Here is a 23475-nt window from a genome sequence, read left to right as displayed (position 1 = left end):
GAAGAACTACAGGTTCACACACAAAGATAATTAAATACTTACTCCACCGGTAGAGAATTAAGAGGAGCTTAGACTATATGCTTCCACAGAATATTAGCCAGCTAAATGAAGCAGAGCTAAGTAACTAGAAAGATAAAGTTTAGCAAGTGTAGTCACATAGACAACCTGGGACAACTAGGCACATAAGAAATTAAAATAATTTAAAAAAAAAAAATGCTTAAAGATTAACTATTTCTCAGATACTAAGGCAACTATCTTTCCAGAGGGAATTGACTTGAGTGAGCACTTCTATGACTTGCCTAGTGTCAGAGGGCTTCTAAGGTGCTTACTAATTAAATTCACAAAGCTTAAATTTTAGGCTGTACAGGGCCTTTTACATTACCAAGTCTGAGCTCCTGGACATCAGACTTAAATTTAATCCTATATTGAGTTCAGAAACTTGTGTGAGCTAAAGGATACCGGGTATCAGTGAGATATCCCTTCCTGTTCAGAAAAGATCAGCAATGGACAGTTCATTACTACCCTTAGGAATATCTTCCACTGGTTAGATGCTGTTATTACATGTTTTGTGTCTTTTAGCATAGATCTAGCTTATTGCCTGTATTGATTTATTTTTTAAAATATACAATCCTGTATCCTGTATTTTTTCATTGAAAGGTACTTAAAGAGTTCATTAAGTCACCATTTTACCTTTTCCTTTACTTTTAGTGTTTTGGGGGGGAGAATGAGGGGGTTCTTTCTTTCTTACGTCCTTCCCAGCTTCGTGAAAACCACTTTAAAACATGAACCAACACATTAGGCATGGCATTCCAGTACGAGTCTCACTAGCATCTAATTCAAAAGCATTGACACTCTAGTTTCATTCTCCACTCACTGGCTGCAGCCATTGTTTTCCTCAGAGCTCATGAAAAGTCTGGGCACTACAACCCACAAGCACTGCAGAGACGTTTGGACCTCCTTGCTTATTTGTTTTCAGAAACACAATTAGAGGCAATATAATTCAATGAGAACAGCTTACCAGGCAGTCAAGGTATGTCGACATGACTGCTCTGTCCTTACTGAGATTCAGTCTGCATCATCCACGTGTTTTATCATCAGCAACTTCATAATGGTGAAATTATTGAATATCAAATTTTCTATTGACCCCTCTAAAACCTGCACTGAAACACCCACCCAGTTCATGGCAGTTCTCCATGGGCAATTACTATTTCAGGTTTATCAACCAGCCAATTCTTAGCCAACTTAATGCATGTCTTATTGATACTGCAGAGAGATAATTTTTTTATCATAATGCCATTCCAAATGCCTTAACAAAACTTATTAAATGCATGCATGTTTTTTCAAACTTGTAATTTCATCCAAGGATAAAATTAGATTTGTCTGACAAGATCTATTTTCTATTAGAGCATTCTCAGCATCCTTATATGTAGGTTAAATAGATGTTATTGTCACTGTGTTACAGTTTTCTTCCTGGAAAGCCAAAGGAAAAAAGGTCCAAATACAGCCTAAAATAGTCTATCTCCAAGGACTATATTAGAGGTTGGAGAAGGTTTTTAGTATCAAACATCAGAAAACAAGAGCTTACTCTTATAAATTACATTATATGGTTTTAAATGACATGATTCACTAATGCTGAGCTTTTTTTTTCTTAATAGTTTTTGACAGTTTGCAATATTAAGCCAATTTAATACTTAGTCCCCCAATTCCACGATAAACACTGAAGATGTCTAGTTATTTAAATGTTCAAGAAATTATTTTAAACATCTACTGTAAAATAGTAACAATTTCTAATTTAGACAGAAACAAAACATTTATTTTACCCTCTTCCCTATTTCTTTTTTTTTTTCCTAGAAGAATTTGACTTTAATCTTTCAGGCAGCTCATTTCCTGGCACAGCAGTGCAAGCTCGGTATTTTTTAAGAGAGTATCTTGGTGACAGCCATTTCTATACTGCAGCATTACATAAAATTCATTAAGTACTCAAAAATATGACTACCGCTGCAAAGATACCCAGTGAGCTTAGCACTATGTTTTAAGTTTCCATACTTTCTAAAGTTTTTGGGGGGAGACTGGTGGGGGGGTGGCAGTGTTTGTTTTAGGTTTGTTTTGGTTTTTAAGGTACCATCATGGATTTTGACTTAAAAAAAAAAAAAATATTACAGGTTATTGCCCTCCTAATAAATAACAGGTAGCCTTCAATTGGGGTTATTAATTAACAAGACAGAAATCTAGGTGTAGTAGTCCATACTACAGTACTGGGATGTCTTGCTAATTGAGGTGCCTGTGGCAGCAGTCCGTACCTCCTCACGGGAGCTTGGAGGACTGTGCTACCGCACTCACTGGTTGACATGCCAGGGAACGCCTTGCCTTGGGAGTCTTAATGGTGAAACTCTAGACAAGAGTTTATTATAGTTTATCATGAACAATTCAGTCCTTAGACCACATAACTGACACCACCCCAGCTGAAAGGGCAAATCAAACTAGCCTATAATTGTATTCCAATTTTCACTTCCAAATGTATTGCAGAGCTCTTGCAGTTTGCACACTGAGTCTGATCCATTGCCTTAGCTCACACAGAAAGCAGGAGACATGTCATACCTGCTGCTGCTCAAAGCCCTTTCACACTTTGAAAAACACAGGTTCAGACAAGATTCTAGTTCTTTGCTTGATCTTCTGTCCTCTACACTAGAGTGCTCTGGTTGTTACCAAATTAGCTTTAACCATACCATTGCAGGAGATCAGCTATTTATAGGGCCAGGCTATCCATGCTCCTCTCACATGTTTAGAAGTCATTTTGATATCTACCAGGTCTTAGACATAAGCATTCCTGGAAACCAAAGCAAGCAAGGCCACTAACATAAATCCTGAAAGCTGAAGCCCCAGAAAGGAAAGCACCATGCTTTGCCTCCCTTCCACAGCAGATTGCAGAGCTATGTAAACATGCTGGAGGGAGTTAACTGCGCTGCTGGAAACAGGTCCCTTCTGCATGCAACAGTACTTTGGAAAAACTTGAGAGAGTCAAGTGACCAAATTCCTTCTTATGCTCTCTCACAGGGGTAAAACAGATCAATGGGCTTAGCTATACAAATGCTGTCAAACCAAGCTGTCATCAACAGCCAAGCAGTAATTTAAAAGGTCATTGAATCAGATGGGCCATACATAAAAAAAAAAAAAAAGGAAAAAGGAGGGGGCGGGGGGATAAGCAAGTGACTACATCAGTTTTATGTGGGGAAATATAGCTGGGTAAAAAGGAAATAAACTGAACATAAGTTCACACAGAGGTAGGCTTTTGAATACAAATCCAGTGCTAAATCAATTAAAACACGCAGGTATTTGGAGGAAACAAGCCATTAGAGTGAAATCTGAGGGGCAAAGAGCTCTGAAATCAGATCTGGATTAGGAGTTAAATGCAGGAGTTGTCAGAGATGGGAAAGGAAAAGGAAAGCAGTGATCTCAAAGAATGTGTTTCTTAACCAAATCACATCCACAGAACAGCTACACTTGCTCACTCACAGTATAGCCAGCTTTTATATTATGAGCAACTCGTGACCGAAACCCCAACAGCTGACCTCTCTGTCTCTGATGGAACACTGAGAATGAGAAAACCTCATGTTCATTCATGCTGCACTGTACTTTTCCCCACCTCTGTTATTGTCTGTATTGGGTCAGTGCCAGCATTGATACATGTGTGCTGTGTATTGCACCAATAAATAGAAGGGAATGGTGCCAAATTAAAACAAAACTATCTTTCATAATCCATTTCCAGAATCTTTCACTGGAAACATAATGAAGTGTCAGACATGAGGTAGGCAAGCTTTAAGAGACTGGCTTAACCTCTCTGAAACTGGTGCCTGACTAGGATATGCAACATCCCTAATAACATCTCAAAACAATCCATTAAGGAGTTACAAAAGCATTTTATACTTCGGCCAAACACAGCAATGACACTACAAGGGCACAGATTTCCCTGTACTGTGGCAGATCCATTATTTACCATCATGCTGATGTTCCAGCAGTAGACAGAAGAAATAAAACCCTCCAATTGTATCTTGTGGGTTGTACACAAAGAAGTGGGGAAATTCCCTCACCCATCCCAGAGGCATAAGGTCTGGCACCCATGTTGCCTTGGCTTGCACAGCTGTAATTGTGTTAGGCTATCAGATCACTCTTCCCTTTGTCACATGCTCTGTGATTTCTTCAGGCAGTGATTGCTACACCTTGAATATGTGCTGTAAATCATACATCTTCCTGTTTGCCTGAAAGTGAGTGCCCTTTAATTTCATTAAGTTCCCATGTTCCTTTAAGTATGTAGCAAAGCAGAAGAAAAGCTTAAAAATTCTCATTGCAGCTTCTCATCTGGAATACCATAGCTTTGCAAAATCATATCCCCTTCAAATCTTCACTCTGGCAAAGCAATCTTATTTTTTCACCTTTGCCCAACTATATCTCTGACCAAACAATTACAAGTCACTTGCCACATTTGCAAAAAATCTTGTTCCTACCCCACACACCCCCTGACCCATGTGTCTCACGTTTCCTCCATCACAGCACACTTTCCTTACTCAACATATTTTTCTCTAACATTCATAGGCTTGCAGGAAAGCCTTTCGTGCAAAGACAGATATGAAGTTTGGTTACCCTGCTCCAGACAGTATGGTGATAGGAGCAGCGAGATTAACTATGCCAGCTGGAAATCTAGTGCTACTTCCTCATATTTCTGTTTTATATTTGATAAGCTTCTCTGCTGACCAAAGGGCGTTTGATGATCTCTTAATATGTATCTTCTGTACTGTGATTTTAATCTGCCGCTGTTACTAAAAAAAATATCCTGGTTTACCTATCTAGAATTTTAAACTGTAATATTAAGATAAATGCCTCACATTTCTTTCACTCCTAGCAGTATAAAAGCCGCTATTATTCTTATTCAGTAAATTTTTGGGGGTTGTTTTGGTTTTTGCTGGGATATCTGCCATAATTCATTACCCTTAATTGTTCTTTGCACTGAAATTTGCATACCTCTTAGGGAACGTTATATCATAAGGGTTTTCTAGTCAGTCTTTCTCAGTTTTAAAATATCTTCACAAAAGCAAAAGTCTGGCTTGCCAGAAGGCTACTTACTTTGGATACAGTGGCCCCTATTCCTGCGCAATAAGAATGTCTTTCCTTCCTCAGCACTGAGCCCACTACTTCTCAATGGGCTTTTTTCACAAACCTGTTAGAGACTTCCAACTTCATCCAGCTAGCTAACCGTGCATATAACATGGGTTACATATTGTAAAAAGCTGCTAGAGAATCTGAAGGCAATCTTTGGACCGATCTGCTCACAGGAGTAGAGATTCTCAGAGGATATATTAAACTAAACAAGCTTTCTATTAACAAAGCTTTGCAAAGGCTATCCTGCCCTCAGCAGCTCAGCATAGGGAGATTAAAAGACTGCTTTTTCTAAGTCACTCCCAGCACCTCTTACTCATTACCTAACTGGCCAGTAAAATACTCATCCACGAAAGTGCTAAACCACATCCTGATCTTGTCACACAGGTTTTGAGTCTACTTCCATTTCTGGAACAAGTATGTTTATTTGTACAGTCGTGAGAAACCAGTAACGTTTTCATTAATACATTTCAGGTTATCCTGTTGCTGTCAGCTTCGTTGTGGGCTTGACCCAGCACGAGTAACCTTGGTACCTTGCTTTTGTGTTCTATAGGGATACACACATCCCTGATCATAGTTCTATTTTTACACTCATACTGGGCCAAGAGAATAGCTCTCTGGTATATCTTCACTACAGTACCAACCAGTCCTCAAAAAACATTCAGAATATTCATTCTTTGGAGCTACTGTTCTTTTCCCTTCTGGCATGACACCCACCTCCTTATTTACTTATTCCAGTGTTCTAATAGAGAAGAAAAGATTCTGTTATTATTATTATACTGACCATTTTTTTCCTCTAAAAGATACAGTGAATTATCACTTTTGTTTCTCTGGTTTTGTTCGCATCTTTCTGAACTCAAGCAAGCATCAGAATATAAGACACATTTTTCCTCATTCATAGCTCATCCTTCAACAGAATTGTGCAAGAAAAGGTCGTTACAGGATTTTTTTCATAGGGGATCATATTTCCCTTTCAAGTCATACCTTTATAACTGCTAGACCATCCTCTGAATCTTGGCAATTCAGGAGCTGGAGATTTGCCAAAAAAACTCTCCACAGATCTGTGAACTACTTTAACTGTTATTGTGCAGCTATATCTACGTAATGATAAAATATCCAATCCAGCTTCCTGAAAAAATGCCAAATCATTTTTTTCCTGTTTGAGTATAATTTTGGCACACTGGCTTTAGCCCTCAATCCATGTCACCAGAGGACCATAGCAAGAATATTACTCCAGCTGCTGCTTACAAGGTTCTAGGAGCCATTTTATTGCCTTGCTTTCACTGTAGTATTTTAGTTTGAACAGAATGATACCCATCTTGTCTGGAAAGTCTTGTTCACATTAGTCTTTTGCTACCCACACCTTCCACCACCCTCCTGGTCCCCAAGTTCTCCTCTCCCAGGACAAAGACACTACAACCATTGCTGTCCTCAGTACCTGTCTTAGTAGGTGTGAGTCCGTTGTACCTGATAGAATCTATTGATGAGAGGTTTTTAAAAGCTTTATAGCTTTCACTTTATTTCAGTCATACTTTTTCTTTCTTCCTCTAGGATTTGATTGAAGTAATTCATTTGATCAAAACCAATTTGTACTTGTACTTCACCGTGTTTAATCTTCAAGGTTTACTTTCCCTGTATCTTGCAAATGATTAGATTTGCGGTGCCACTGGTGTTAGACTGTCATTAGCAAAGCATGTAGCCGCTGCCAGTCCTCATTCTTTACACATCTATTCTCTGGAGTACTTCTCAGGCATATGGTGATGCCAAGGACATCCTCATGAAATAATCTTCTACGCAGTGCAGAAATCCCAGCTAACTTGCTTGCTTTTCTATATTTGTTCTCTCTGCCAGTACCAAGGCTGAAGCATTTTATACAATGAATGCACTTCATGTGAAGAGCTTGAAAGTGATGTCATCTGAGGCAGCTGGCATCAGAGTCTTAAGGCCTTAAGGGTCTATACGCAACCAGGTCACACTACTGTTCATCCTTTCCAATGCAATTATTTAGCTTACTCATGCCAACGGTGTCTCCAGTTTTGTAATCATGCTAAAGATAGCCCGTATGCAGAAGTTCCTTTTCTACAGGAAAAGAAACCCTATTGCAAATCCACAGGTAGACCAGTTTTGCAGTATCTTGAAAGATTTTCTATTCCTTCAAATGCGCCAGGAAATCTCTTAAGTTTTCTCAGGGGTGATTTTATTTATTTATTTATTTTTATTCCATAGTCATTCAGGTTTTCACAAGCTTAATGATTTTAAAGTTTTTGAATCTGCTGCTGGCTTTGATGCCATACTCAGTACACAGAAGTTTATATTATTTTTATCTTCTTTTCTTCTAGATGCATTTAATATAGTATTTCCTATTTATGAAATAGGATGCCTTTCATACACTCATAATTTCCTTGGTATGGAGGATGTCACGTTTGCTTTCTTGTATTTTGCCTCAGGGCTTCCATTCCCTTACATCCTGAAGTGAGATTAATTTCACCAAACTTTAAATACTTGATTATTAGCTAACTAAGTTTAATCTTGTTGTTCAGACTCTTATAGTCAATAAAGGGAAATAAACTCATCCTAGTTTCAATTCATCCCAATTAACTCCAGCATTGCAGGATGAGACTAACTGCCCTGGGATTTGGCTATTTCTCTTTACTGATGAAAAAGGAAGACTGGTAGATTAGATTTCATTCAGATACCCTACTATAAGGTGTCTGAAGATAGGTGAACATAGGGGAAATGAATCCTATCAATGATATCAACTTTGCATCAGACATTTTTGAGAAAAGTCAATGCATGTCATCAATGCTGATGTCACTAACACAACACAGTCTTATATCTTCGTTGTGTGTGTAGTTGACTTAGGCATCTCTCTTGTTTTTTTAATTGTTGTTTGGGGAGGAGCAGGGTTTGTTAGGTGGAGGGTCATTTCCATGTTGTTATACAACTGATGTCAGGGAGGTTTTTTTGGTCTTCTCTTTAGCTGCCTCACAGTCTTCATCTTCCAAAGATCTTTCTAATGTTAATTTGTCTAACATTAGCGCCTGTTCATATATTTGTTTCAAACCTTACTTGAGTATTCTTCTAACTTTTTGTGTGCCCTACCCCTTCTATTTTCCAAAGGAGCTACATTACCCACTCAATTATATAAGCAGGTTTCCATTTATGTCTCAGATTTTTTCTTTGCACAGAGATGTTATGTTTAGGATATAACAGGCTTCAAATAACTTGAGTAAGATGTTTCAATTTTCCTCTGCACTCCAGCAAGCTCATGACTATAAGCCCATGATCTACAAATATCCCAGACATTTTACTCAGTGCATACTAGAGAACAGCCACTTCTCAGTCTGCAGCTACTTACACATAAAAACACCTGACTAAGAACAATTCTATTAATTCCCTCCATTTTGCCCTCATCTCTGCAATGCTTCCAGTTTCAAAATTGAAAGCAGTAAATTTTTAGCCATGTTCTGCATAAAAACTAAAGTTAATTCTTTGGGTCTGACACTACGTCTGGTTCTAGAATTTGAGAGTCAGACTTTCCTTAAGGATGCAATGAACTAGTTTTTGTTCCCACTGATTTTCATCCACCCCCCCTGCTCTCAGACATGAGTAAGACAGAATGAATCTTTAAAATAAATAGAGACTTGATCATTTGACTTTACAGGACTACAGTATGATTCCATTTATACTCAGTTATTTAGTATTTTAAGTTACAACAGTAGTGGGATCTGTTTTTTTAAACTACTCCATAAAAAGAGAAGAAAAAGTCACAAAGAACTAGAGCAGACTTTATTAGTAACAGCTATACGTTGAAATATCATTTATATCAGATTTAGTAACTCCTTCTCAACCTAATCTGCACTCTGAAGAAAGCTATCTTTACATGTCAAGTCACTGTAGATCTCATGGGCTTTTCAAAAACATATCTGTTATTCTAACAATTAAATCTAATATAACCATACCCTGCACTTCTCAACCAGCCTACACTGATAACTCCTTATCCTCTGAAGAAAATTCCACAGTACATGAGAAAACATCATCCTTTTTTGCAGGAGGAGACAGCCCTCTATAAAATCCTCTCCTTTGGGTCATTTTAATCTGCTGTGCATGCACTAAAGACCTGGAGATGTCTCTGCGCCTCACCAGCCCAGTCATGCGCACAGGCTGTACGATAAAGTAGCCAAATAATCTCAGCTCAGCTGTTAGCAGGAGTCAGCCACGTGCAGAATTTAGCCAGATTCATGTTTCACGGTTTGACCGCTCCCACTCAAACACTACCAAGATGGAAATATTTGCTCTTTAGGTTATCACATAGCTAATAGCAAAATCGTGTTCTCCAAAAAAAAAAAAAAAAAAAACACCACCAACACACACACGCGCAAAACACCTTACCAAGGAACAAAACATCTTTTGTCCTTACTACAGAAAATAGATTGAACAGTGACAACTTTTCTTTTTGATACCTTTCTTACGTATGTTTCTTCATAAGTACAAAAGTGGTATGCAACTCCTGACATAAGTAATTTACAAACTCAGACTTCAATAAAAATATTCATGAAAGGGACGCTTTAAAATAAAAGACTGCAAACCTCAAGAAATCTTACTAACATTGTGCAAAGGATGGATTCTGGGAGTGGTGACATTTACCTCTAGGGACTTATGCCTACAGCAGAAGTATAGCACCTAGCAATAGAATATTAAACAACATACTTTTAACAAATGTGTATTTATAGCACAGTTTGAGACAGAAAAATGGTCTCCGAACAAATCACTATACGTAATTTTGACTACTATCTTGAGAATTCCTGTACAAAGGAGCTTTATAATAGGAAATATTATAGTGCGAGCATATTTGCCTTTCGGGAGGATGGGATTAACTTGAATTACAGAGCCCCCATTCTGCAATGAGGCAGAAGGCAAACCACCTTCTGGGCCAAACGCAGGGCTTCACAGAGCTGAAGCAGAGGTGCAATACATATTTCTAAACTGGGGCCACAACTTCTGCTGGAGAGAGGGTGGGGGAGGGTTGGCTGTTTGTTTTGGGGTTTGTTGTTGTGTGGTTGGTTCCGCAACCCACACCCCCAACCTGCAAGTTATTCTTCTCTCACTATTATGCCTTTCAGCAAAGCCATAGTTGGACTAGGACTCAAACTAAAGAAAAAAGTAAACCTCCTTTAAGTCTGAGTGAAAGCAACCACATAATTATTTTCCCCTATTTGAACACAATAACACTATATTGACAAAAAGATATAGGTACATTCTACCAACATTCTCAAAATTTGTTAAATTGATACATTCTGTCCAAAATATGGTCATTTGACACTTACTGGCTGAAAGAACAGAAATTTTAAGATTCTGATTTTTCATCCTGATACCATGCAAAAATTATTCTGAAATCACAGATTTTTCTGCATAATGGAAATCTTAATTATTCTGCAATATGGCTACTGGCAGTACTGTTTCTCATCAAGATTACTGGAGACTTCTCACTTAAGAAGTCTGGTTCAGGTTACCTGTATTTTTGTGAAACAGTAGCTATATTGTAGGAGGAAAATTTCCATAATAGATGTTTCAGGCATAATGTTTTGGGGGAAAAATAAAATACACACAAATTCATGGTTCTTTTCCTGCTAAATCATCGTGTGATAGTTTTTAAGTGCAGTGTACTTACAGCAAAGGCCTCATATTCCACCCTGGAAATGCTTTTTGCCATTTATTTGAAACGCCAGCCTAAACTAGATCACACTGTGAAAACCCTATTTGAATTGCTCAGCCTCATCAGCCTCAGCAAACCACCTGCCTGTGGTTCAGCTTTAGGCTACACTGCTCAGACACTTGCCCACTGGCTTGTCTGCAGTGGCATCTGCCTTCTGTGCCGATTGCTGCGCAGCACCGAAGAGGACATCATACCAGTCAAACTCAGAAGAGACAGAGGCTGAACCAGGAAGGAGTAAACAGATTTATATGTCAAGTCTGCTGTCACCGAGACAGGGAGGGAGGGAATAGTGCCTGGCTAGTGGCGAGGGAAGACTGGAACTGCCTGGGCAAGGGGATGTTCAAATAGCAACAAAGGGAACCAGGGTAAACATTTCTGGGCACGTGAACTGACAGTGGAAGCCTGGAGATGTATGAATCAATGGAAAAACTGGTATTTGATTATGATTAAGGCACGTTCATGTGCCAGCACTGTGTACGAATTAAAATTCTATGCATATGCATACACAGGCATCCTGAATTCAGTTTGCCAATTTAGAAATTACCACCTTCACAATATCAATAATGTTCTTTAACAGAGTATGTTGTATCGTGTAGAATCTGAGGCATGCAGGTGAACTGTTCTCCCCACGGAGGGCTGAAGTGCAAATCTAGAAGTGGGTTGATCAATACAAAGTTTTCCTGCTAGCTTTTCCCTATCCCTGAATTAGGCAGGCATGAGTTTGGTTCAACAGTAATTTCAGAGTTGTGCTAAGAGCTTTACACTTAGTTTCTTCCGATTTTTAAAGCAGCCCTAGTGATTTCTCCATGGAGATGCAACCAGAACAGCTAAAGCATAAGACTTCTTGCCAGGCCTAAAGTGCTATGGACCCCTGTGTGATATACTTTTGAAATGCCAGCACTGCACATGGATTAGAATTCCTCTTTCATGCTACACTGAACAATGTGATTATGTCTGTAATACTATAAAGCAACTGTGTCAACAATAAAGAGGAAACATTTATGGCATAGGTTATTAAAACAAGAAAAAATAGGCCAGTGCAATTTAAGTTCCTTTAGTGGGTCAAATAATAATAGTTAAATAAAGAACAAAGAGATAATTTATTACAGTATCAGAAGCCTCATGACAAGCACCAGAAAATAGTCTTCACTTTAAACTGCATCTCAAAAGGCTTCAAAACAGAAGCATGGGTGATACACAATGAACATATTAGAGCAAATGCAAAAGGGAGAGGAATTAGAGGATCTGTTGCATCCCAAAATGAAGCAACCACTCTACTTAAGAACATCAGTGTACACACAGAGCAACCAGTTAAATGCACCAGACAAGACTCGATGCTAAAAGTGGTAGTGACTCAAAAGACTAAAGACTACTGTAGCAGCAGAGTAGATTGCCCATTTCAGCATGTACCGCTTATTGTTATCAGATGCGATGCTGGCCTTGCTGCAAACATGGGAGGAAAACTGAACTCAAATTTTACTCAGAGATATAAAAGCTCATTATAAAGTTATAAGGCTGCTTAGAAGTAAGGCCTAGCTCGGAGATCATCAGATTAAGGAGGAAATTTAGAATAATATTAATCTTCAGTTTCTTATACTGAAAGAAAACAAAACAACAGAGCAGACAGAACTCAGCATAATCAAATGCAACTTCCATTACAAGCCTGTATTTTTCATGCTAGGTCTGACAATTTAGTTCAAAAAAATTCAAGTCATTTGTCAAAGCCAATATTTTCAAAGATTAAAACACTAGAATTAGGCTCCTACTTCCATTTTTGACCTTTTAATTAGGTGTTTCTGAAGTGCTGAAAACAACTCTAATTGACAGCTTTCAAACATTGGTTTTTAATAGTAGTTCTTAACTGCTTGGCACTTTGGAGTTTCCAAATAAGGTCAGGAGCACATCAGAAAAGCATTGTTTCGTTTCACTTTACTCTTAAAAAAGCAAGAGGAGGTAAAGTTTCTCTACACAATTTGATCTCAGACATCCAAACACTATAGAACAACTTCATGGCTGTAGTATATGAGACTGTAAAGTTATTTAGCCTTTCAATCTGTAACCAAGGTTAGGATGTTTTACGTAAGTTTCTTCAGAATACTGAATTTGAACTTTGTGTTTAAAGCAGTGATACCATAAACAACCAATAAAGAAAGGAAAGGAGACACTGGAATAGTTAGGTTTAAGACCCACTGTTACTCACTCAGTATTTCTACAATATTGCTGCAGAGCTCAAATCACTACTCTGTTTTATACTTGTTCCTTTCTTCTGTAAGAAGGCAAAGAGCGAGGGAGAGAGCGCAAAAGCAAAAGACAGGAGCAGGGGAGAGAAAGTGGGACGCCAATCAATAAAGCAAATTTTCCCTGGCAGCAAAAATAGCTGACAGACCTGCTTCCCAGAGAGCACTGAAAATTACTTTGCGAGTAAAAGTAGCAAAGAAGATAAGCCAACTTGAGGGACTCATGGGAGAGCAGTTATTGACAGATACAAGGAGGATATAATTGCTCAAGATGAGCAGGTTTTTCTTTTTTCTCAATAGAGCACTTCTGCATGAAAAGATTGGAAAGACAGGTGCAAGACAATAGCATAAAGCCTGTTCCTAACTTACTTACATCAATGCTCCTTTATACAAAATTATGTATGAAGTGCAAAACAAATACCTTGAATGCTGAAAATAAAGTATTACAGGGAAAAAACTTACATACACTCCCAGTGATGAAGAAACTTAATGCTTGATGAAATTTGATTAAATGTACTTTGTCTATTGAAGAAATGCACTGATTTTACAAAAGGCTGAATATACATGTTTAAGAAAACATTCACTACTGTTCTTACATAACAGTAAGTTATGTAGCTGATGTAATTGCATCTTAAATTGTTTCCTGTTAAAATTGCATAAGAGATCACACTTACAGCAAACAGTCGATAAGAATAGTAAACAGGATAACCTAGTAGACATTTCCTCTCTTCCAGCTCCTACTGTATTGAGGCATCCCAGGACACATCCCCTTCAGCCATTCTGGTACTCTTCAAGACAGACTTTGAGCATTAAGTGTTTGGGGTTTTGTTTGGGGTGGGAGTTTGGGTTTTTGTTATTCCCGAAAAATGCTAGACAAGGCTGAAGACAGGTGAATGTATACAGTAACACGTGGGTAAAGAGATGGGATTTTTTTTATGTTTCCACCTAGATGATTCCCTTATGCTTTAAAATGGAATTTCTTCATTTAATAGAAGCATTTTAGTGTCAATGTCTGCATGAGCAATATTCTTTAACAAAATTCACAGATACCTGAAACCTATCTTAACCCACACTGGTCCACCTCTCACAACAACATTACCTGAATGGTGTCATCCTGTTGCCAGGATTCTGACCAGCCCCAGTGCATATGGCGTAAGTACCTCACTTGGTTAATTGTATTTAAGTTTTAACCCAAAACCTGCCATACTCAATGAAACACTTAGGTAAAGTCCCTTTTCAGAAGCTAAGGCTAAGGACTACACAGTTTCTTCAGGGTTGTGGAGAAAATGTCCCAGAAGGTGCAGCAGTACCTTTCCAAGAATGGCTACTAATACTGTGAGCTTCAAATATGAATGACATTTTCTAAATAATTCAGCCAGATGCTGAAAGTACTGGCTACCCATCAGTGATATTTAAGCAGTGAAGTTACCATAAAGATCTGAAGGGTAGGTTATGTTTCTCAACTCTGCTTGAGAGCAGAACATGGTAAGCAGCTATTTGCTTTAATCAACATGTTAAATTAAAACCTGAAAAAAATAAGCAAATAAGGAAATAAAATGAAAGTGGAATTGTGTCAGACTTGTTCTTAGTTTAAGCTTTAACAAAAATCCTCCTCACCAGTCCCCCCTTCCCTTCCTCTGATTTTTTTCTTTGTTTGAATACAGGATCAACTGAAGGATGACGACACAGATTATATCATAAATAACGATGAATTGACTGAAAACTATGAAACATCTGCTCACATACCAGTGCCAGCACAGGACAGAACAGGCTCCACCCAGGCTACAGGCAAGGAAGATATTAATGAAGGAGACCTAGGATTAGGAGGGTACAAACTCCAGTTTAAACACATCGCAGGTCAACCCTAGATTAATTCATTGGCATGAACAGCTTAAAGTTAATCACAAGAAATAAGACTAAGACAAAGAAACAAAAGATACTCTTACGTGAGCATGACTCTAAAATACCTACTAAGCACAAAAATCAAAGAAAACTTAGATTTTACCAACTAAATGCCTTCTCCCCCCAGGAAAGAGCTCACCAACAATATGCAGGTTTTCTGACTGCAGCAGTTTTTAATAAAAAGATGTGGCACTGTCAGCCCACTGTAAAGCCATTACAATCACATGTTGTCTCAATGGTACTTGACTGTACCACACTCCTCACATGTCTGCAGGCCTTTGAATGTTGCTTATAGTCTTTAGTCAGCTAGAATGGAGAGAAATAGTTTGCTAATACATTCATGCTCACATGATGACATCACTTCTTACGCAGCTGGTCCTGAACGGATCACTACTGCTCCAGTAGCTATTACAACTAAGGAATAAGCAAAAGATTTTTTCTGAGCATGATCTAAAAATACTTAAAACATGCAGTGCAGCACCTCAGTCTTGATAGATCAAGCTCCTTTGTGCTCACAGTATAGACTTTTCCCGACAACCAGCTTAACGCTTGCTTTCTACATGCACCTTATAGCTTAGTCCATACAGGGTTACCCCAGGCTGCCCCAAACTGAATGTTGATAGGAGACACTGAAGTCTATGAAACCAGCAACAGACCTGCTTTTATGGCTGCACTGAATAGGCACAACCACTATTTAAATAACAATTACTCCACAAGGTTTTGTTACAGCTTTGCAGCACACAGAGCTTACATGCTAGGAAAAGTTTTGTTGTTTTGCAAGATTCTTCTGGATGTATGCTTTAAGAAGTCTACTGTTTAATTTTTTTTTGTTGTTCAAGGAAAGTGAGTAATTTCTAATCAAATACTTCTGCAAAGTTGCTATATCTTAAGACTGGCTGCTCCAAGGATAAATTTGTCCATCTAATTATACTGGGCACTCAGTATCATACTAGTGATGAGGACGGTGGTGATTAGATATAAAAAACAAGAGGAGAGCTTAGGTATGAAATGTTAATTTTGCCTGCATAAACACAGTAACTGGATAAACAACTGATCAACCATACATACATCTAGCTGCCATATACTATTATCAAGCATTTCATATTATCAAGCATATCAGCTTTTGCGCATATCAGCTAAGTAGGGCGAATACAGGGATAGAGCCAGGCTTCTGTTGTTAGAGCATGTGCCTTTTCTTACTGCAGAAGTTTCAACTAACTGTGCATGACAGTGTTCCTACTAAGAAAGTTAAAACCATGAGGCATTTTTAAATCAGGTGATTCTTAATACACAAAGACAATAAGCAAACAAGAATTTTTTGATCTCTAAAGAATAAAAAAAATCACGCTATCTCCATGAATGATCATAAAGCTGAATAGGTCTTGATTTCACCACAGATGGAAACTGAAATAGAAACTTAATATAATCAAGTTTTAGTCATTCTCTTCCAGGCTAATTAATTTCTGGTTAAATGTGATTCTAGAACAGCTGTTTTAAACAAATTTGAACACTGGCATTCTATATGCTTTTATGAAAGATCAGAAGCTTAAACGGGCATTTTATTTTCCCCTAAACACTAATCAAGGAACTTCAAAGGATCTTAATCCCCATGTGGTTTAAAACAAGTAATATTCAGGCACGATAACAAGTTCCGAGGAGAACTAATGAATTCCCAGCTCCCTGCTTTGCCTTGTTTAGCTGCATGAGGTGGGAAAAAGATGTGCAGCAGGTTGCAAGAGAGGATGGAGAATGAATAGGGAGGTCAAGTTTCATGGCCTAGTCCTGTGCACCCCACAGCATACGGTGGGAGACAGCACGGATAACAGGAGGCAGGATAAGCAGGTACAGAGAGACACACTGCAGTAAGGTGAATGTGTGGCACCACAGTGGGAAGATATTATCATAGATGGGTGCTAACACAGTCCAGCTTTCAGTACACAGAGTTTCTGATTTCAATCTTCAGAAGTATTGAGTGCATGTCACCCGGCTTCTTAAGCTCCTTGGGAAGCACATATCCCAGTCCTTAGATTATAGTGCAAATCAATAAACTGCTGCAGTATTATGAAGATGCAAAGCTGTTTTTCCACAACTGCTACATGAACTGGAAATGACAGGCTCTTCACCAATGATTCTGCTTAGATTCTACTCAAATGCATCCTGCAGCATACTCTACAGGGGTTTTACCAATTTATTTATTATGCCTGTCCAAATTTCTCAAAGTTGTGCAGCATGATAAATTGAGAGCTCTGGGCTCTGAAATTCTCTGTTTATCAAAAAAAAAAAAAAAAGTCTGTAGTGAATACTCCTCACACTGTTCTACCTGGATGCCTTAAAGGACTACTTTACTTAGTAAAGAAAGTCATCCCTTGCAGCAGAAGTGTGCATACTTCACAGGTCAGATTTTTTATGCTAAGCAGCAGTCCTCACAGGATGAGTACTTATCCTCCAAGACCACGCTTGGCAACCAAAGTGTCACTCGCTTTTAGGAAAATCAGTAAACCCAGCTGCAAGCAAACCTGAAATTTCTACTTGGCAATAAAATTCTCAATTATGTTACACTATTCTGCCTTGCCATTTCTTAATTTGAAGATGTTCTTTTCATGACAAGCAGATCAAAAGAGTTAAAACAATATTAGAATAGATGATATATTTGTATTCGAGGAGAAATTACCATCAACTAGTAATTCTGCATGACTGTTTAAACAGGGTAATGGATGTTAAGAGAGGCCTTTAATGTTAATTTACAGTTCATACGCTGGAGATTTGAGCTACTCAATATCACACAATGTTTGACTGAACATACACGTCACTTGTGATAAATGTGAAGCTATCCTTCCTATCTGAGTTAATCTAATAAAACACCGCTTGGAAAATGAAATGTAAAATATATTGTCAAAACGTAGTTACTGCAAACTCAGGATGAAGGCCAAAGTGTTAGGAAAGATGGAAACCTGCAATATCACAGTAATAACTGAAATTTCATACTGAACTGCAGAGAACATTTACCTAAAGGTTGGAAGCAGCAAAATGAATCCTGGCTACACAGCAGAGCCAGTCCAAAAAGACACTGTAGCAACATTAAAGAGCCCCATGATATCACCATGACGTCTCTTGCAGTGGGCAACAACACATGCCAGCATCACATACTTCCAGTAGCACATGAGATATCAAGTCCCATGGGCAGCACCTGAGCCATCCAGTCCTGCCACAACATACCAGATGTTGTGACCTGCCAGCAGCCAAGGACCAACAGAGTCCCACCAGTGGCAGCCATCAACCTCTACCAGCAGCAGACCAGACATCAAGTGCCACCAGGGGCTGACAGGACAACAAGTTCCAGCAGCAGCTACGGAGGCCTCCAGGCATGAGCCAGCAGTGCTGGGAGCTGCCAGGATCTCCTCGTGGGGAGACACCTGCCCCATCTGCTTGGGTGCCCTCAAAGGCCCCACTGGATCTGTGATGGCATGCATTCTGCCACGCTTGCATCCAGCTCTGGGCTGCACTAAAGTCACTGTCACCCGCCCACTCTGCCAGGGGCCTATCATGGCCATCTGTCACCTGCAGGTAGAGGATGACCATGACAGAGTGGCCCATCATAATCATGACCGCTTCCATGCTCATGCAGGGCCACAGCAACAGTAGGAGCAGCAGCAGCTGCAGAGCCCTAGAGGTTCCCAGCACTGGAGACTCTGCTGAGCATGGGGAGCGCAGACACACCCCCAGACCCTGCCAGCACACCTAGAGTCTGTCCAGGCAGTGGGACAGAGATGGCAGCTGGCCCCATCTGCCACCAGACGCCACCCAAGATCTATTACAGCTGCAAACAGTGGGGATTGATCTCTGGAGTTCTTTTTTCTAATACGTGTCCAAAGAAGGGCAAAGCTGATGAAGGGTCCAGAGCACAAGTCTTATTAGGAGCCGCTGAGGGAACTGGGGTTACTTAGCCTGGGGAAGAGGAGGCTTGGGGGGACATTACTGTGCTCTACAGCTACCTTAAAGGAGGTTGTAGGTCTCTTCTCCCAGATAAGAACCAACAGGACAAGAGGAAGTGGCCTCAAGTTACACCAAGGGAAGTTTACATTGGATATTAAGAAAAATGTCTTCACTGAAAGGGTGTTCAAGCATTGGAACAGGCTGCCCAGGGAAGTGGCGGAGTCACCATCCTTGGAGATGTTCAAAAGACATGTAGATGTGGTGCATAGGGACATGGGTTGGTGATGGACATGGCAGTCCTGGGTTAACGGTTGGACCTGATGATCTTAAAGATCTTTACCAACCTAAATGACTCTATGGTTCTAGAAATATCATGTTTTTTGTTAACTTTGACAGAGAAGTGCAGCATTTAGTAACCCCACTGAAAGCAGGGCCCATTGGAAGCAGACATTTATATTGCTGCACTAAAAGCTCAAACTTTTCCATAGTAACCACATCAATGCTATCATCGGTGAACTGATTAACCCTGTGCATTACTTAAGCTGTTAAACTAATTGCATTGAAGCTGTGAGAGCAGTTCATACCCTTTCCACCTAGCAACTTACATGCCTTGCTGAGCTGAGGATAGTATGCACAATAGGTCTTTCCTTCCTTTTGAAAGCTGTTCTGTATTTTGCTATCAGCCATCAAGTAATACTGAGCCTGTAACATCCTGTTTGCTGTGTACGTTTGGGTACAACATGAACACAGTGATATACTTTAGTATCTTAGATGCACGTGAGCATTGCACATGTGCTTTCAGAATTCTTTTTTCCACAAGAACTGAGAATTCTTGGGATACAAATATTAATTATGGACTTCAGAGAACAACGTATCTTAAATACTTGATTCAGAGATTGGAAACTACTCTTTCTAAAAACAAAGTTCTTTTTCCCCTATTCCTTCCAGCAAAATAGAAAATAGCCCTTTTCAACATCTTAAAGCAAACCAGTTCTGAGCATTTTAAGTAACACAAGCAAGCTCATCTCTGGCAATATAATCCCAACAGACATGAGTTCTGTTCAGTGAACTGTAAAAGACTTGACAACATTTTTATTTTATAAACAGTCTTTCAGAACTTGAAAATTCTCCAGCTGATCCAGATTTCCACAGCCTTAGTCCCAATACCAGTCAGTTTTCAGATCATGAAATCCCCCTGCTTCCTTTAGCTCAATTATTAGTTTTCATGGTAGATATTACTGTTCAGGAGAGTTAAACATTTGAATATGTTTTTCCTTGAATACTGGCTTGTTTGGTTTTTGTGGGCTTTTTTTTTTTTACATCATGATCACATACTGGTGTGCAAGTTTCTGAGCAGTACGAAAGAAAGCTTTGTCAGCCAATGTAGTACTTGTCTTTATTTGTCTCTTTCAAATGATTGAAGGAATGTGCCTAGTGCAACAACAGACAACAGACAAGTGAATACCCCCACCAACAGCCTAGCGTGCAAATCACATTTCCAGATCTAAAACAATCTACTGGACACTCTGGCATGTGTTAAGAAGCACAAACAAAGTCTTCAAAAAGCAGAAGAAAGTATCTGTCACCTCCATGCTGCAAATCAATGGCTCATACTTGTCTTTCCCATATGAAAAGCACAAGGACTTTCCTACAGTTAACTTAAGGTGTGTCAAGTCTCCCACCTCCGACTTTGGCTCTGTTCCCAACAGCCCCTTGGCACCATCAGCACGGGCACACTGCAGCTACACTGCTAAAAAAGCCACCAGCCAAGATAGTCTCATACTTCCATGGAAGCCCACAGAAAAAAACCACAGTACTCATGTTTCTAATTACACCCTGCCAGCTATCCCACTGTTAACCACCACACTGACTTCCTCCCACACCAGCCCACCCCGGCTCTGGACAGTCTTCCCTCTTGCACACCAGAGGAGACAGTGAGTGCTGCACAAGATCTGCTGCATGATGTGTTACAGGAATGATTCGGCTCAAATAAATCTTTTATCGCTAGTGTCAGAGCAGAGGCAACATTTTCCCCACCTAATTAATTCAGTCACTGGTCAACATCATTCCCCTACAAAAATCAAATCCGAGGTATGGAAGAACAAGTATTGTTTCAGGCCTCAGAGTATCCCAAATCCAAGCAAGTCAAAATTAACATCATCCTTCTGAGGCAGGGCTGGAAATTCTGGTGCCAGCAACAGTAGGGAACACCCAGGAGTGTTTTCCAGCTACAGTTCTACATCATTCTTTACCACATAGCTGGCTGCTTCTGGTGTGCTACAGCAAAGGCAGATGGACATAAAGAAAATACTGGTACTTTATTCAATAAGGATTTGAAACTAGAGAGTCCTAAACACTGAAAGTAATAACCTTATGCCATAATATTAGACATTATGCAGTCCTAGGACAAGGTATACATAAGCAAGTCGAAATAGGATAATATCCCATAAGCATAGTGAGATCTCTTATTCCAGAGGTACAGTACCTTCTAAATATAACCCAGTACTTTAGAATACATGCCTGACTGGAAATGAAAATATAGAAGAGAGAAAAGGAAATGAATACATGAATGATCAAAGGAGGAAAGGGGGAACGGGGGGGGGGGGGAGAATCAGTGCCAAAGATATTCAAATTGAAAAAGATTAGAAAGATATTCATAGCAACTGCAGACTAAAACCCAAATTAAGTATTTGCCAGTAGTGAGAAACAGAATTAGCTTGAAGCACACTTCTAAAAACTTTGCTAGAGCTGTATCCCTGACACTACTACCGCACTGTAAAATGTAAAAACTTGGACTTTCCACAGACCTAAAGGGAACCACCACTGCTAGCTGAAGGTTGACCAAATTTAAAGAAAATGAAGAAAAAGGACCCCAGGTGAAAGGCTAATCCTTCAACAGCACTGTTAGCAAAGCAATAAAAGCAACACAAGCCTGATATTTGCAGAAGTGTGGAAAAACAACTGAAGATATAAGTTCTTCAGCCTTCCTAATTTCATCTCTACCTCCTTCACCAGCTATTCATTTCTTTCACCAAGTTTTCTTTCACCTTCCCTGGTTGACCTTTAAGATGGAACTTTACTTCCCCCACCCCTTGGCCTAGCAAAATTTGATGAAGTCCTTATCCTCCTCCACACAACATCCACAGCCAACAACTTTAATAGTTCTTCAAAAAAGAAGCCAATATGATGCAAGAGTGCATGAACTATATAACTTGCACCCAAAGTAGAGCTCACACCCGAAGACAGGTGGGTCAAACACATGGCAATATCCTTTAGGCACTTCAGTATGGCTAGTGAAGTTAAGAGCAAGCACTCATATTTTTACTACAGGAACCAACAAGAGCAAAAACCCTTAAGCAAGGCTACAGAAACCATTCTCAGGGAGGGAGACACGAACACAGTTTCGGAACCAGTCAGCAATGTCATATGAGTAATCTGTCTGCACATTCTCTGTAGTAAGGATGATGCAGTTTAGTCTCCAAAAGCTAGGGCACACTAACTTACATGCACTGCTGGGGGGTGCCAGCACACAGAAAATAACTGAGTAGCACCGATATACACACCCTAAATCCAAACCGCTGCCTTCTCCCCGTTGTGCATACTCCCACAGCCTGGGGCAGCTCCTGGAGGGAAGGCTCTCTCACCATAGGGGAGCTCACATCTATCTGCAACAAACCAAGCAGAGGTTTCCGGCTGGCTGGCAGAGTAGGGAGAGTGGTGTTGTGCTCTTACTGTTTCATGGTCTGGGCACGTTTGCCTCCTGGTACTCAGAGAGCCCTGCTGCTGGTGTTGATTTGAGAAATGACTGAAGCACATTTTCTGATAGAAGCTAATGTGAAGTGGGCACTTGAGACAAGTACTCTAGTTTCTGCTGAATGAACCATCAAGGCCTATGCAAAAAAAAAAATAAAAAAAGCTACACACACACTCCTGTTTAACCTTTTTGTTTAATACAAAGATCTGTCTGCAAACACTGAGAGCCTGATATTTACAGGCCTAGACACCAGTAATGGAGAATATGCCATGGATGCTCAGACTTCCTAAATCTGGCTCAGAACAAACATCCTCCCCGCTCTGCGCGAGCATCCCCACCCCCCACCTTCCCCCATATGCCAGCATGAGGCAGGGCTTCGCACTGACCTGGTTCATTGGAGAATGCAATGGTCTATTCCTAAACTGAAGTTTTAAAGCACTGGAAGAAGACTTCAGTATACAAGCAGGAACACAGATGCAGATTCCCTGATGCTTAGTTACTGTACTTTCAGATGCCCTTGGAGGATAACTGTAAGCCACCTTTGCCAACAATTAACTTTCACTTAAATAAAATAAAAAAAACCCCGCACACCACTTAAGGAGCATTGTTTGCAGCTAAACTTCCCAAGGAATAAAACTTATAGCCATTTTACAGAAGTTTTTGCCTTCTGTACATACAACTATAAAGTCATTTGGAATATTTCTTTATGCTCATGCAAGATCCACAGTGAACAAACGGTGACATAGTCCATTCCATTAATATACAATCCAAATGTATCTGCA

At 39.7% G+C, this 23475-nt stretch overlaps 1 protein-coding gene across 3 annotated transcripts in view; it reads left to right on the top strand.

Moving 5' to 3' along the window:
- Nucleotides 1–20321, top strand: part of SLC9A9 (solute carrier family 9 member A9) — a 213233-nt gene extending 192912 nt beyond the window's left edge. For all 3 annotated transcript variants that reach the window (XM_027811790.2, XM_005443656.4, XM_055724067.1), the window contains 2 exons: nucleotides 14151–14256; nucleotides 14769–20321. In XM_027811790.2, the coding sequence (XP_027667591.1) occupies nucleotides 14151–14256; nucleotides 14769–14972 (310 nt within the window). In that variant the 3' untranslated portion in view covers nucleotides 14973–20321. The remainder of the gene's footprint in view (nucleotides 1–14150; nucleotides 14257–14768) is intronic.
- The last annotated feature ends 3154 nt before the right edge of the window (nucleotides 20322–23475 follow it).

Source organism: Falco cherrug, chromosome 11 (assembly GCF_023634085.1).
Source record: "Falco cherrug isolate bFalChe1 chromosome 11, bFalChe1.pri, whole genome shotgun sequence".
In the NCBI taxonomy this organism is placed as follows: Eukaryota; Metazoa; Chordata; class Aves; order Falconiformes; family Falconidae; genus Falco; species Falco cherrug.
Note: the sequence above shows the minus strand (reverse complement) of the source record. Positions and strands in the feature narration are given on the sequence as shown.